The sequence below is a fragment of the Ipomoea nil genome, unplaced genomic scaffold, assembly GCF_001879475.1.
Source record: "Ipomoea nil cultivar Tokyo-kokei standard unplaced genomic scaffold, Asagao_1.1 scaffold0188, whole genome shotgun sequence".
Taxonomy (NCBI): domain Eukaryota; kingdom Viridiplantae; phylum Streptophyta; class Magnoliopsida; order Solanales; family Convolvulaceae; genus Ipomoea; species Ipomoea nil.
Window position 1 is genome coordinate 1531928 of NW_017616616.1, and position 17058 is coordinate 1548985.

The 17058-nt window shown below is 35.9% G+C and overlaps 3 protein-coding genes across 4 annotated transcripts; 1 reads left to right on the plus strand and 2 right to left on the minus strand.

Moving 5' to 3' along the window:
* Positions 1-449: 449 nt before the first annotated feature.
* On the minus strand, positions 450-2563 carry LOC109181389 (berberine bridge enzyme-like 13). The gene has a single exon (XM_019331139.1). The coding sequence runs from the start codon at positions 2294-2296 to the stop codon at positions 635-637; it is 1662 nt and encodes a 553-aa protein (XP_019186684.1). The 5' UTR covers positions 2297-2563; the 3' UTR covers positions 450-634.
* Positions 2564-9311: 6748 nt separating this feature from the next.
* Positions 9312-10966, plus strand: LOC109181397 (60S ribosomal protein L31). The gene is made up of 2 exons (XM_019331152.1): positions 9312-9486; positions 10489-10966. Exons 1-2 carry the CDS (start codon positions 9401-9403, stop codon positions 10769-10771), a joined length of 369 nt encoding a protein of 122 aa, XP_019186697.1. The 5' UTR covers positions 9312-9400; the 3' UTR covers positions 10772-10966.
* A 458-nt stretch (positions 10967-11424) lies between these two features.
* LOC109181407 (putative tRNA (cytidine(34)-2'-O)-methyltransferase) lies at positions 11425-15414 on the minus strand. Of its 2 annotated transcripts, none has more exons than XM_019331162.1 (7): positions 15149-15414; positions 14928-15028; positions 14001-14069; positions 13832-13890; positions 12665-12725; positions 12507-12560; positions 11425-11803 (listed from the first exon to the last, which is right to left on the minus strand). In XM_019331162.1, exons 1-7 carry the CDS (start codon positions 15309-15311, stop codon positions 11531-11533), a joined length of 780 nt encoding a protein of 259 aa, XP_019186707.1. In that variant the 5' UTR covers positions 15312-15414; the 3' UTR covers positions 11425-11530. The 2 variants fall into 2 exon arrangements, with proteins under 2 accessions (XP_019186707.1, XP_019186716.1); XM_019331171.1 differs by having other exon boundaries at positions 11676-11789.
* Positions 15415-17058: the final 1644 nt, after the last annotated feature.

Below are 17058 nucleotides of genomic sequence, written 5' to 3' on the forward strand. Positions count from 1 at the left end.
GTCTCTCCTCTTTTAATCCAGGCGCTTCGTCCTCCTCCTCCGATATTCGAAGATGGCTCTTCGAACAACGAGAATGGGAAGCCAAAGCTACATCGTTTCATTCGTTCCAACATGGGCCGACGAGGTTTCTTAGGTTTTAGGTTTAATGTTCTCATTTCTTCAGTCAAACATAGTCTTGGATGAGAAGAAATGTCAAAATACCCCTAGATTACACGGCCTCTTGATGGGAATACTAACGGTGGGACTAAAAGTGGAACACATTCAATAATAGTGATTATAAAGTGGCAAGAAAATTAAGGTGGACTAAAATTGAAAACGCCCCTATAACAGTAGGACCAAAAATGGAATTCACTGTTACATAAAGTATTACAAATTAAAAGGGCTTTTCCACTTGAAAGTAAATAAGAGATTAAATTTTTTTTTTTAAGAAAAAAGGAACATAAGCAATGGGTATTTGGTGCATAGCATATTAAGACTATCTTCAACCCTTTACACCAAATTCAAAAGAAATATTTTCAACATATTTTTACATGGAATTTTTTTTTTATCTTCCATCCATTACACCAAATTTAACAACATAAGACTCATGAAATTTAAATAAAAATTAGCTAGTAAACTATAAATAATATATACTTCAATGGATCATCGTCTTCCCCATGCCATGCTCCTCCATGGACAGAGGAAGCGTGGGGATGCTCTGTTCATGTCTGAAAAAGTTATCAGGATCAACTCTGCTCTTCACCCTTACCAATCTATCAAAATTCTCCATCTTGAAATACTTGTTCCCCCACGCCATAGCCTTGATGAAGCTCTCATTCCCTCCCTTGCTCATTCCCAGATCAAGATCCCTGTAATTCACGTACGCCTCTCTGGGAAACATGGACGCGAAAGGCGCCATGTAATTGTACAGCTTCCTCATCCAATCGTAGTGCTTCGCTTCCGATTCCGGCGACGCGTCGTTCCACAGCGTCAAGTATTGGATCATGAAGATGACGCCTTTTCTGTGCGGGAATGGGGTTTCGGTTTCTGGGATCTCCGCCATCATGCCGCCGTACGGGTTCCATATCAGCAGCGGCGAGGATTCTTGGAGGAGGCGTTTCCAGAGGCCTTCCAGGCCGGATTCTGGGATGGGTTCTCTTATGAAGTCGGATTTGGCTTTGAAGAAGTTCTTGAAGAGGGATTTGCCCTGGAGGAGAATTTCCGGCGGGGTGGTTCTTGGATATCCGGCGATGTAGAGGATGGATTGGATCCAGCTCATTTCGATGCAGTCTTTTTTGGTTAATCCTAGTTCTGGGAAATTCTTGGACATTATTTGGAGAAGACGGTCGGATTGGCCGAGGAACAGGGCGTTGTAGGCGGTTTGGATGGTTCTCTGGCCGCCGCCTTTCTTGGCGGCGTTCACGGCGGAGATGATGACTCTGATGAAGAGATCCTCGTCGAGTTTATCGGCGGCGACGGTTTGCCATTTGTACAGGAGTTTGGTGGCGCCGTCTTCCAGGGTTTTGGGAACGGTGAAGACGGTCACGGTGGAGGGGACGGGCACTAACCTTAACTTCCACGAGAGAATGATTCCGAAGCTGGCGCCGCCGCCGCCCCTGATTGCCCAGAACAGCTCCTCCCCCATTGCTTGCCGGTCAAGAATCTTCCCGTTAACGTCGACAATCCTGGCATCTTCCACGTTATCAGCTCCGAGGCCGTACTTCCTCATCATGGTCCCATACGCGCCGCCGGTGATGTGCCCGCCGATGCCCAGGCTGGTGCAGAGCCCCGCCGGGAAGCCGTGGGTGCGGCTCTGCTGAGAAATCCGGTAATACACTTCTCCGACGGTCGCCCCGGCCTGAGCCCACGCCGTGTTCTCCTCCACGTTCACCTCTACCCTCCTCAGCTTCCCCAGATCAAGAATCACGAACGGCGAATCCATCTCGGAGATATACGACAGGCATTCGTAATCATGGCCGCCGCTCCGGACTCTGAGCTGAACTCTGAGCTGCTTGGCGCAGATAACCGCCGCCTGGACGTGGGACTCAACCAATGGGGTGAAAATAAGTTTGGGTTTCGGGACAGACGGCACCAGACACCTCAGGTTCTGGGCCGTCGACTGGAGAATTGGAGTAAACGAAGCATTGTTCGGGGCGAAGAAGGCCGCCGAGAAGGGTATGGTGAAGTCAGAGTTCGAACAAACACATTGGTAAAAACTTTCTTGGAATAATGAATCTGAGAAAGCAAAGGAAGTTGATGATAAAGTGATGAGGATTGTGAGAATCCTTAGAAACCATGAGGAGTTTAAGGTTGCCATTTCTTTGGTTTTGGTTTTGGTTTTGGTGTGTTTTAGGTTTGGGCTGTTTAGGGGTTTATATATATGTGCATGTGTTGGAGTGTGGGTTTTGTGATGACTTCATATGACACAATGCAAATGTCAATTAAGGTTTAATTAAGAGTAATGATGATTGTATTAACAAGAAAGATAATTAGATTGAGTGGGTAGAGGTAATTTTGCAAGGTTTGTCTCCATTTCTTGGACACTTTTGACCACACAATGTAGTAACTTGGAATCTTTCTTGCCTTTCAATTAAAACTTTAATGGAAATGATGGATACAATGTATTTAGTAAGTGTAACACTTGGTTTGCTTAGAATAAAATATTACTCTCAATGAAAATTAATGGTGAGTGAATCACTTAAGATGGATACTTAGGCATCTAAAGACGATTAAGGGTATAGTAATTGATGAAATGCTTGAGAGAATTGAAAAATAAGTATAGATAGGTAGATTTTAAATACAGCAACCTTTTGAATTACAAATCATGGGTAGACAAGAGACAACATATCAAAGTAGTCTAAAGAAAAAAAAGCTTCACGAAGTTGAAAATAAACATAGATAGACAAATTTTTAAATAGGGTAACCTTTCAAATTGTGAATCATGGGCATGTAAGAGACAACACGTCAAATAGAAACAAATTATAATGAGTAACCTAAAACATGAGCGGAAAACGGAGTTACCGAAGAGTATGTAGAACAAGTATGATGTATGCTATTAGGCGAAACAACCTAAATGTTGCACTTTAGACGATGACAATCCAAAAGTCAAACACATCACTAGATTATTATGCTCTACCCTAAATAACATGGGACACGTTGAATCCCGCGGGCGAGTGACCAATACTCACTAAGTTTTTAAAACATTAATTTTGTTACTAAGTAGTTGACGTGGTAAATACACTAGGGTATTAGCCTACGTATAGTCTACGGAGTAGGTACATGAGCTCGGGTAGCTTAGACGGTGGGTCAGAGGTTCCCAAGTTAAAATGTATTGTTATTGAAAAGGTTCAAAAGTCCCTTCTTTCAGTCAATAAAGGCGCCTTATATAGAGGCTTGGAGGACACACATGTCGAGCGCCCGACATGCGCACCACGTGTCCTGCATGCACCGGTCTTGAACAAGGGAAATCTCGAGAGGAGATTCCTGACTGTCGCATCATCAGGATACGGTTGGGGTGATGTGTTCAGTTTGGACATGCTCTTTAAACAATGAAGGTCTTTGTTCGGAATAATTCATCCAACCATACGAGGTCGGTTCCTAAGTCCCGTGCATATATATACAGCGTAACTATTAAATTCCCAGCTGTAATTATTCCTTGACTACACTCGAGTCGAGTAGATCTAGTGAGGTCGGTCATGTTCGAAAAAAATACCTCTTAGCCACATGTTTGTATGCCAAACAAGTTTTCAATCGTACAAACGAGGGATATACTTATCAGTAATTACATATTATCAATAAAAATACTCACTAACAAATTAACAATTACACTTCTTCCTAGTAAGTAGCTCTACCCAAAATGTTCAAACCGAACTACAAATCTCACACCACTAATCCAGAATAAATCTTTACCTTATCGTAACAAGTACTCCCCCAAGCACAAACTTTTAATCCTCTTTCAACAAAAGCCAATAAGATTTTTCATATTATTGTGACTTAAAGATTGGACATTGTTTAATTTCTTGGCCGCCGACAGTGTAGTGGAGCAGTTTATATCAGCTGTTACTTTAAGAAAAGATATAACTTCCTTCCAAGTTGATAGTATGTTTCCAAGTCAATTCTCTCTCTCTCTCGACATTAAGTTTTTTTTTTCTTTTTTTTTTTTTTTTGAGTGTATGATGATAAAAACATACAATCGCCACATGAGACCACAAGATTGTTGAAAGTGTATATTGATAAATCTCGTATTGTAACCCTAGTTAGTAAAGATTCACAAGAAAGTAAATTAGACAAGTAATCATGTTTAAGTTGCTCATAACTAACTAATTCAAACTAAATGGTAAAATATCATAAGAAAATAAATGACAAAATAAATCAACCTAAGTTATTCATAGTTAATTGATCCAAATTAAATCAATAAGATTAATAGTCACCCTCATTGAACATTAAACTTAAAATTCTATAGTTATCAAGTTAATTATTTGACCAACTTAATTAAAATTGTACCCGATTACAAACAAGCTTTGTGGTTAAGGTGGCTTAAAACAACGACAATAAAGACATAAAGACCGACAACCCTTTGTCCCATGATTTTGCTTTTTTCCAAACTTTATCCAAATCTGAACAGCTAAACAGATAGCTTTAAGTCTATTCTCTTAGGATTAATAATAATAAGAATATGTATGTGATGACATATGAATTATTGCAATTAATTAAAAAAATGTTTTGATGGTCTATGTAGATCACATGCAACGCATTGGCTGATAGATATGTATATGCTTCGGTCATGCTGATACAATTTGGTTCTAAGCAAAAAAAATTTCATTTTTCCTAACGCGATTTACTTCTCTAAGAAAACCAACAAGCAAGATTACATAAACCTAGACCATTTAACATCCAACTTAATTCTTAACAATTCATTGTTCCCATAAAGATTGAATCCCTAACCTCAAGGGTCCTCCACGTCTCGACTCGACAGAGCATCTGAGAAAATATAAATTATGATAACTCAGCTGAACATAGAGACTAGACATTTACTTAATTACTGCGCACAAGGAGCCCCCGAGCCCCCTTCGCTCTTTGAGAGATTGCTCTCACACTGTTGTTAGTGAGACTCGATTCAGCGTCATTGTTCCCAAACTTCTAAACAATTCAACGTGTATATGGTTCGTTTCATATATGGTGGATATATATGCTTAATCATACAAGTCTAATTGACTTAATAAAATGATAAGTAAAACAAAAAAATTAGTACTTATTATTAGAGTTAGTTAATTATTTATAATTTAGTGTACATGCATTCATTCATCATATAAAACACAAATAAATAAATAAATAAATAAGTAAAATTAGCTAGTTAATTGGCAAGTTTGATCTTGTTGTCACGATTATGTGTGTATAGTTAAATCACTGTCGAAAACATCGTAATCATGAGATCACTACTGAATTTTGTTTGTCTGTTTCAATATATATAATTATATATACACACACATCACCCACCATTACACCTAACATTTGCTATCTAGTATATTCCATGGCTGTCTATATAAACTCCATCGCAATTCAAGTAGCAAGAAATTAAAAATGACTGCTTATTTAACCTAGGAATTTATGACGGTTGGTAATATAACTATAAAGTTGGAAGTTTTATTATTGTACCAATTTTTATATTCGGATTGAGGTCCATCTTGCATTGATACAAGTTTATTTTTAAAATATATATTGTAATTTTATTTGTAGTGTACTACATGTTCATTTTGACATGTAATATACTAAAAATGAATTTGCAATATAAAAATGAATTGTCACACGAGATTAAATCGGTCGGTTCGATCGATCCTCTTAAAATCTTGCTCTAGCAGTAGGCCGGGTGAGGGTTAACAAGTAATGGGTAAAAGACCGTGCAATATCAATAGTGCAGCGTTGAAATCCAACAGAAGCTCATACTCCTCATCATGATTATAAAAGTTTTTCATCCAATCAACACAAAAAACTACACAAATGTCAATATAGAAATTAGTTGATGACCTCACAAATCTCAATACATCATATGCGGTTAACAATACATTCAAAATTTATTCTACACAAACGTCAAATCTTTTTTAAGATGATACAGACACATAAATAAAAGCTACTTCAAGAGTAAAATTTGATTTTAATTTAAGTATGATTCAATAATTTCTCGTTGAGTTAGAATCGTATCTGAAAGTTTCCTTTTTATTTGGTAAAATGTGGCAATGTGGGTCTCAAAAGTGCCATAGCTAACTGCATGTCCTCTCTTAGCATGATTTTTCAACTTGGCAGATAGGGAGTAGGGAGAAAAAGAAAGTTAAATAATCTTCAGTTGGACTTAACCATTTCTTTTTCCTATTTTTTTAATCAAGAAGAAAAAAAAAAAAAAAAAAAAAAAAGATAAAACGAAACCTGAAACATGCCCAATATATATATAACAATATCATGTAGAGTTGTAGGCCAAATTTGGTAGTCCTTTTTCCATAAGAAATTTAATGCGAATATTGAATTATATATTCCTTTGGTATATAAATTATGATCAAGAAATTAATAAATTTTATGAGATATATATCAAATCACATCAAAATCCTTTCATTTAGAATCATAATTGTTGGATTATTGATAAGGTGTTTGTTAAAGTTGGCGACTGATCAAGTCTATAACTCAATAATAACAATTGTCGAGAAGTAATGAATTAGAAGAACGTGAATGTTATTATAGTTGTATTATCTTAACGATGTAAAGATTAAAAAAAAATAAAATCAAATATTACAGCTATAGAGTATGTGTTTTACATAATTTAACTATTCTCAATGTGGATTACTTGTCTAAAATTACAAGGGAAATTGCTATTTATACGAAAGTGAACTTTTGTATTCCCACTATCTTTGGGTGTCCTTCCCACGTGAGAGGATGCCACATGTTCTATCCGCATGAATTTAGCTCAAATGGTTCAATAGATCGCAATATTTGAGAGAAGAGATCAAAGTTCAAACTTCAGCGATGTGAGGATTATGTCTAAAGTGAACAGATTCCTTGTGTGTACCGACATTTGGTTCTATCTGCTGAGTTATTAAGTCACCGTGCTTTATATCTCATCAAATCTTTGTCAAATCGGAGTGTGGGGACCCTAGTGGTTGAAGATTCAACATTTAGGGAGAAGGATGTCACAAGCAAATTATATCGTGGACCAGAGTTCACAGTGCATGGTCCAATACACATAATTTGACTTCATAATGCACAGAATTCATGTTCATAATACACTACATATACATAAACACGATATAATGAACATGAATTCTGTGAATTATGAACATGAATTATGTGTATTATGTTAAGTGTTTACATGTCCTTAGTTATATAATACACAAAATTCATGTTCATAATGCACAAATTTCATGCTCATTATATCATATTTATGTGTATGTGTATTATGAACATGAATTCTGTGTATTGGACCAGGATCACTGTGGACCCTGATCCACGATATAACGATTGGATGTCACATGTCCGCAAATTATGCTGCACACGGTTGCAAAAACGACGTCGTTTTGACTAAAAACGCGCGTCCCGCTTAACTTAAAAAAAAAAAAAATCAGGTTTGATTCCCGGCAATAGCATTTTTTTGTACATAATTTGAATTTATATATCCACAATGAATGAACTAAATATCCACAGTGAATGAATAACTAAAAATACAGAATGAATGAACTAAATATCCACAATGAATGAATAACTAAAAATCCAGAATGAATGAACTAAATATCTACAATGAATGAACTAAATATCCACAATGAATGAATTAAAAATCCAGAATGAATGAACAACATAATACTGTTGAGGGGAATCAAAACTCAATTTTTTTTTTATAAATAAGACGCACGTTTTTAATCAAAAACGACATCATTTTACAATCGTGTGCACCATCGGTTCCACAACATCACTATTCCAACATGTCCTTACCATGGGCTTTATTCTTTTGCTCCAAGCCCAATATTATTTCTTCTCCCAAAGAAATAAGTCGTGCACCATAATTCCAACAATAATTTACATATTTCTTTCTTGTATAAGCTTACAAAGTTACAAGGTACAACCATGCCTGAATGCTATTTGGTTGTATCATATACAATCAACATTAGTTTCAATACTATTCTCTGCAATTAAATATAATATATATATAACAGTACTTGATACAAAAGATATTGATGTTGATTCACACTTTAAAATTTTATAATTATATCATAAATACCTAACAAAAGTACCTTTTGGATGGTGTTTGGAAGTTTAACCATTAGGGTGGTGAAACACTTCAAACTCAATGCGTCTAACCACCCAAATTAAAGTCAAATTCTCACAAGACCAAATGGTTTGGTGGTGGGAGTGTTTGAAAACATTTTCTCATCAAAGTTGTATACAAATGTATTTTATCATTAACATCTCACCACTACCATTGTTTTTACAAACAAACACGTTTTCACAACTCTAATCACTATTGCTTCAATCTAATCACCACCACTATAATTTGATCATGACTACTTTAGCCATTATAATCTCATTGTTCTCCTAAACAGACTTGATAAGTAAATATTGATTGATCCCATTGCAAATTTTATAATGTACTTTCAAATAATATACCATTAGTATATTGAAAATGTACATTTTATTCATGTTTTATGGACCATAGTCCATAGAATAATGACTGTTGGTCGCATCAATCATTATTGTGTGGACCATACTATCAAATAATGTACATTCAGTACACAAATAATGTATTTTTAATATATTAAAAATGTACATTATATTAAGGGTAAGTACATTATTTGTGTACTGAAAGTACATTATTTTGTATAATGTACATTCAGTACATGAATAATGTACTTTTTGTTATAGTTCACACAATAATTTGCCTGGTCGCATGGCAAATTATTGACTGGACCATGGTCCGCACAATGTTGTGTGGACCATAACAGAATGTATATTTTTAATATACTAAATGTACATTATTTGTGTACTGAATGTACATTATACAATATAATATACACTCAGTACACAAATAATATACATTTTCTGAATATCGTGTACATTTTTAATATATTAAAAATACATTATTTTTGTACTGAATGTACATTATTTTACACATTACAAAATATGGTCCACACAATAATGATTTCTGGTCGCATGTATTGGGCCAAAATCTACCCTTTCTCTTTGGATCAAAGCAGTTGGGCTTTTGGACGGCCATGTACGTGGCCCACGAGCCTGCGCAAGCCCAAAGTCTGGAAGGGCATTTCAGGGAGAGTGGACCAAAACTATCCACCACTATAACAACTAGGGTTTTTCTCTGGCAGCTGAGACATAGCAGCGGAGCAACTCTAGGAGTTCGGGAGAGAGAGAGATAAGCGGAGCTGCTACAATGGCGGAGAAGGGGAGCAAAGCCAGGAAGGAGGAGGTCGTCACGAGAGAGTACACTATCAATCTCCATAAACGCTTGCATGGATGGTATGCTCATCTCTCTGTATGCGCATTATTAATCTGTCAATTGAACTTGATTTGCATTCCTTAACGCTGAATCTGTCTTTGACGCTTTCTTTCTTTCTTTCTTTCTACAATTAAAGTGAGGTTAGGGTTTGTATCGTTGGGGATCTGAAATGTAAGTTTGATTAGGGTTTTGTACTAAGTCATTGAAGACCAATATGTTATATTGTCTGGGTTTGGAGGAAGCTTATGTGTTATTGTCTTGTGATATCATACCCCACATTGGTGTGCGATTAGAATTGTAGTGGCCATATAAGATTGTGCTTCTACACTAATATGCAACATTTTAGCTTGTTTAGTTCTAATAAGAGTCCAACTTGTATTCCATATTTCCATGGTTGTGCGTCACCCTTGCCTGGACTTATTTATACTGTAATATGTTGGAGAGAACTATGAAGATTGAAATAAGATGTATGGCCTTCTAACTCAAATGCTGCCGGTAGGATGAAAGGAGGTACTTACCATTTTAGTGTAGTCTTGTGTCCAAAGATGGCAATAGATATTATATTTTACCCTTTGTATTTTTATTATTGTTAAACTTCAAGACTATAATCTGTTTGGTTAAGTTGGTTAATCTCATATTATTAGGGTAAAGGTTGATAAAAAACTTTTGGCACAACCATAATCTACAAGAATATAAGTTTATATTGGATGTTCCAAAACAAGTATATACCTGTAAGCTACCTTCCACTTTACCCTTTTTCTTTTTGTGTTTTTTATGGTTACATTTAGAATTGGCACAATAAATAGTCTGATTTTATGCACTATCTATCGCGGTAGTGTTGGTATTTTTGCGTGTGAAGAGTGTACCATTTTTTACCTCTTTGAGTTTTGGGGTATATTACATGAGTGTCAAAGGACACCCTCCCTGTTTTCTTGTTTCTCATCACGAGTCCTACCATATATAGTTATGTCATGCATTTTTAGTATAATCTTCAGTCACACCCATCATATTTTTATGTGCAGCACTTTCAAGAAGAAGGCTCCCAATGCTATAAAGGAAATCAGGAAGTTTGCCCAAAAGGCAATGGGAACAACTGATGTTAGGGTTGATGTGAAGCTCAACAAACACATCTGGAGCCGAGGGATCCGAAGTGTTCCAAGGAGAATTCGTGTTCGCATTGCACGAAAGAGAAATGACGACGAAGATGCCAAGGAGGAGCTTTACTCATTGGTCACTGTTGCCGAAATTCCCCCAGAGGGACTCAAGGGCTTGGGTACCGCAATCATTGACGACGATGAAGAGTGAATAACATCCTCTAGGAGATTTTAATACATCTACAGTTTTGTTTGTTGAATACTCTAATTTTGCAGTCAATCACTCTGTCACATCCTAGATCTTTGTTGTTTGGGTGTTTTTCTTATTTATGGATTCAACTTTGTTAGATGCTTATTATGTCCATTACATTCTGCCTTTTATATCTGTGGTTTGAATTTGATGCTACTGTTGAGCTCTGGAATTTAGTTTGATCCTGTTGTCTATTTTAGGATATGCTATCCCTAAAAGAGAACATGCATTTGGTTAAGATTTGAAACATCAGCTCATTAAGACTCTTCTAGTTGAGACATTATGAAAGATCATGAGTTTGAAATGTCATATTATTATGTAAATTTCTTTTAGTTGAGATTGAACACATTATTTGTAAGAAAATATCTGTAGCCTTTATCCATTATATGTATCTATGTATAAAATGAAAATATGGTCATCTTGTAAAAGAAGAACTTACCAACTCATTGAGATTTTAGTAAAAGAAAAGTAAGTCAATTTTATAATTATTACAAAATTTTAAGTTTTCAATATCTATAAAAGTGATATTGACATTGAACCATCTTTTGTATTCTGCAACAGTGTTTATAGTAGATAGACATTGAACCATCTTTTCCTCTCAATGCAAGTATGACTGGTACAAGGTCAACTCAACTTGAACATCAAAGAGAACAATGATAAATCAGGTGTACAAGGAGAAAAAGAATATTGAAGCATTTTTGCATAGTGCGCAGAAAAAAACTAGGCAAAAATATCTTCGGTAGTAAATGATATATGTGTACAAGGTTCTGGCTCAGACTGAAGCTGCTCGTAGTTTATTTGTCGAGAAGCTTCGTATAAAGCAATGCCAACACTCACTGATAAGTTCAAGCACCTAACATATGTTTCAACCATTGGAATCCGGAGGGTCCCCCCGCCATGTGGTTGTGTCTTGCAATCAAGCAGGATTTCGGGTAGCAGCCCTTTAGTTTCTGAGCCAAATACAAGCCAATCACCCCTCCTGTAGGAAAAGTCCTGATATTACATAAAATTTATGTCCTTCAATAAAATTGCATTTTAAACCAAAGTACAAAGAAAATTTCTACCTACTCATTTCACTATGGCATAAGAGTACATTTTGATCTTATATTCCATGGAGTATTTCTTTACTATGAACAACCTCACATGCTAAGTTCACTGGTTATATGCCCTTCTTAAGTGATGCAAGTCCTATTTTGAGACCTCCAAGTCACAAGAAGTCTGATTAATTTTAAAGTAAAAGCAAGACTCTTTCATCTCTTGATATCAGTCAAGCTGGTACATTTTTACTGAAATACTGGACTTGTGGCTGGTCATTCCTATGCGGGGAGTATCCAACTTGAACTCTGGCACAATTTATTTAGGCCACAGGTCACAAGTTTCCACTTTATCCAATTAAGGTGGTGAGCTAGCTTAGAACCCAAAATTATCAGTTACTTTCAAATTGTGTTTTTACTAAATCTGCTCTTCACTGAATTAGCAAACACTGAATCATAAAGTTGTATATTGCTAGCCCCCTTGTGTTTCTTATAATCATATTTGCTAGCAATTATGACATAATACAGAGATTTTGGAGATAGCCACAACATTGTTATTCCTGAGTTCTTTTCTAAGGCAAAAATGTCTTACTTTTGCGGTAAAATTTTCAATTTGGAGAATCTGAACCCAACAAATGTAATAACACAAATGCAGTACTTACTGAATGGATTGTTGTCCCTCTCTTAGTAAATGCCAAAAGCCTCTTGTCCCCAGTCTGTAGTGGAAAAATATTTATATTAAAACCCCATGAATTAAAAATGGAAGAACTAAGAAGGGTTTTAATTTCACTGATTAAGATTTGAGGGCAGAAAAAGACACCTGTCCGCTGAAATAGTCCTGAAACTCGGACCACGATTGATGCACTTTTACAACAACATATCTGATGTGAAGAGTTAAAATCTGAAAACTTTGTTATAGTACCAATTTAAAAATAAGCAGAGTACAAAATGTATACATGTCCAGTTTATCACCTCCCTTTGATCCAATTGTGCATGCATGCATGCCCAATTTTATGCACATCTAAGTTTATCATATTTACTTTTTTACTCGCTAATTTTGACACTCTTCTCTAAGTACATATAGTCTTCAAAGAAAATGTAAGAATGACTAGAAGTAAAATTCACCATGTAGAGCTTGCCAAAACAAATATTTGGAGAGTGGAGACACTTCAGCAAGTGATAAGCACATCCTAGATCAGAGGTCTGCTAGGTTGTGACTATCTTAAGTGACCAGCAAAAGGCGTTGGCGATGCACAGAGAAAGAGAGAGAGAGTTTGTGGTGTTGCATACAGTATCAACTAAAGAGGAAAAGGGGGGAAGATGAATGGCGGCCAGACATCCAAAGCTAGCTACAGATGCAGAAGCAGACAGAAGCCCAAAATATTAATCATGCCTTCTGACTCTTCTAAGTGATGCAGTCATGCTTTCTGACGCTTCTGAGTTGCTAAGTAGAGTCTTCATATTTGTTATCTATTGTTATATGCTGCAATACATATCCTAAGTCTTAGTACTTATGCTATGAGTTCTGGATTTCTTCAAAGTTGTGTATCCCATTTGGAGTGGACTTGTTTTCTAGGATAGCAGTGCAACAAAAAGTCTACGCCTACCCTATATATAGTCTCTTGTAATGAAGGGGGTGTGGAAGTCGACATTGTATCTTTTTCATATGAAGATGCTTGAGCTCTCTTGGGTTCCTTGAAAGCTATTCTCTTTATTCTTATCATATTGTTCTCTTCTCTATCTTGTTTTATTTATTACTCCGTACTATACTTGTTTCTCTCAGCTTTTTCAACAGTTCAACTCATATCTACATTAAAGCCTCTGCAGTTGATTTGGCCAACCTGCTGCATCAGTTTGCTATGGTAGAAATTTCATGCCAGTATTACACAACAGTAATAAGCACTAAAAGGCCAAAATTTAAACAAACTATGAAAATAAACAGTATTAATATGAACAAATACAGATTACGAAGTGCTGCAAAGGATACGGCCAGTAATCCAGTCCTGCACGCTTTAGCTTTGTATCATCAATTTGAAATCCTAATGGCTGGAAAAGGCAAAGAGCTAAGCTGGTTATAGTTGCCAACATGGACTTCTTATTAAGAAATTAAAGTACCTACATAGCCTATTCAGCTCTAAAACTCTATATATAGCTACCTCAACCAGGTGGAGTTTAACACCAGATGCTGCACAAGTTCTCGCAATACTTCCAACATTTCCAGGAATCTATCAGAGGCAAGGGATCAGTGGGCAGTTAATGTTACCAAGCTAAAAGAACACATTTTATATAGTTTTTAGTTTTGTACACCGATTGGCTCCCTGCTAGAACATGAATGTGATAAATACATCACTGACATTGACAACAAAATAACAAGGTCAGAATTGTAGACTGAATGCAAAAACATAGTGTACCAAATCTAATCTCACAATTTGCTTCCAGTCCTCCACTGTAAGCAACAGATAACCCCCAAAAAAAATCCAGATAAGTTCAGCTTAAATCAGGCTGATTGGTTGGTTATCAAACAAGTATGTATTGAACTTTGAACTTATCAAAATACAATCCCAGGTTTTCAATTGCTCAACGCCAAGCACCTTGTGCTCAGATAGAACCTTTGTGGCTCTCCTTGAGGGAAGGTCACAGGATCGAACCTCGATGGTGGGGTATTGACTCATTGTTCTACAACAGATAGAGAAAGTATAGAACAATTTGTCCCACCCAAAAGAGGTGCCTACAATTCAACGAGGGATTAGGCACTGTGTGTGTGTCGTCTTGATGGACTAATCGAACTGAGTACTTCTTTCAAAGACTATCATGTTTGGATTGTCTACAGTTCATCTTGAAATGATAGCTATTATTTACATGTCCAACAGGTTAAGCAGTGTTTATAACAATGCAGCAACAAAAAGCTTCAAATTTGCAGACAGAGGAACCACTGTAAATGATTCATAGAGCATACTATCATGTCCTAAATATGAAATTATTTCTTGTGCAGCTGTGATTTATGACTGCATAGGCATTTAAAACATTAAAAAAAATAAGGAGCAATAATTAACAGATTAGGAATTCACAGTTCGGTTAGCAACCTGAGGAGAAACTAAAACCACTTGAAGAAGACCATTCTTTGAAGCCTCACTCACAGCCACACCAGCTCCATTAGGCAAGGCTTTCGCACTGCTTTTTTCAGCTGCAAATTAGAACAGAAAGAGAACAAATAAATGATCTGTACCTAGACTTTATAATGAAGCTTCGCATTCATATTTACCGAGAAGAAGCTAGAGTACGAGTAATAGGCGGAATTACTTACGCAGTGAGCACAATGGAAAAAAATGAGAAGCAGAACGCAATATAGGGAAATGGAATCTGTGGCGGAGCTGATGAGGCAAGTGAAAAGGGCGTAGGAGAGAGGCTTTGGAGGCGAGATTGATAGGTACGGCAATGGAGTTTAAGGTTTTCAAGCCAATTGCCATGTCTATCGCCGGCAGAGACTCGGCGATATATCGTCCGTTCCTCTTGCCTTGTCCTTCGCCTCTACACACTATAGCTCAGACTTATCAGTTATCACCAGCATTCACCGCTGGATGGCAATTCTTCTACCTTTGTTCTATGTTAACTATAAATTTATATATTCATAATTTTTGAATTTTATAATGTCGGTGCGCAAAAGGAATCTGCTTACTTTAAACATAATTCTCATACTACCGCTATTGAGATTCGAACCTTGGTTTCTTCTCTCAAATAATATTCATTGAACCATTGAGCTAAGCCCGTGTTCTACCCGCACTCAATGAGTTTCCCGCATCCTCGCCCTTACAGATTTTAAAATACGCACATAATTTGGGTAATGGGTGCGGGTATAGGGGGAATTTTGTATACCTGCGCGGGTATGGGGCGGGTGCGGGGAGATATCCCGCACCTGCACGGCCGCACTTATATATATTGTTATTAGTATTCATTTATTATATAAGTTTATGTATATTTTACGATTAAAATGTACAATGAATTAAACTTATTAATTTGTTGTTTATGAAAATTGAATATGAACAACACAAATAGCATAATGAGTAAACACTTAATATAATTGATACTACCAACACAACTTTAGTTCCAATTAAGGACTAACTTTATTGGCTTTTATTAAATTTTAGAGTTGTGTTCAAACTTATAAAAAAAAAAATCATATGATAATTAGAATTGTAGATGACACTTTTTTCCCATGTGTTATATACGTATAACACTTTTTCCCTTTGTATTATCTTAGTGATAGTTTTCCATCATATTATGTTAAATGGACATATTTACTCTTAAAATAAATATTCATTTATTTTTCTTCTCGAACAAATTATAACCACGATATGGTTCAAACCGAACAGACACTATAACAACCAAACAGAAAGGTTATGATGACAATTTCGAACCATAACCCGATATTTAGAGTTTATTAAAATCGTGAACTGAAACTGACAGTTCATGTTCTGAATTGAAAAATTAAAATATATTAATTATTGAATTTATAATATTTTAAAAATAAAAATATACAAGTTTAAAAGAAAGTTTGAACCAGTAATTCAAATTGGATATGAAATCGTGAATTGACGGTTCAAAATGAAAACCAAATTGCGTTTATATATATTCATATGTGAGAATCAGAATAAATGCGAAAAAAGAACATACACTATTTGCAACTATTATAATTCTAATTTTAAGCTAATGCTAGTAGTTGTTCCGATTTGAACATCCGGTTCACGATTAATGATCTATCTTTTTTAGTTCACGATTTTAATATAACGGAAACTCAAATATTGGGTTCTGGTTCTGAATCATAACAAAAAAATTTCGATTTGATTGCTATAGTGTCCGATTTAATTCGAACCGAACCGTAGTCATCAATCCGTATAAACAATAATTTGTTAAAGAAGATAAATAAATAAAATATTTATTTTACGGGTATAAATGTCCATTTAATATATAAGAGAAAAAAAAATCACAACTTTTATAATAATTGAGGGAGCAAATGTATGAATAACTCGGGGGGAAAAGTGCAATTTTTTCTAAATTTTTTATTAGATTTAAGTGTAATAGTAATAATTAGATCGAGAGTTGCGGGTTGGGTATTACTCGCATCCGCAAAATTCCTGCAGGGACGGGTATGAAGTATGAATTTCATTACCCACGCGGGGTGCGGGAAGTGGGTTGGGAATGTGGGTGCGGGAAATA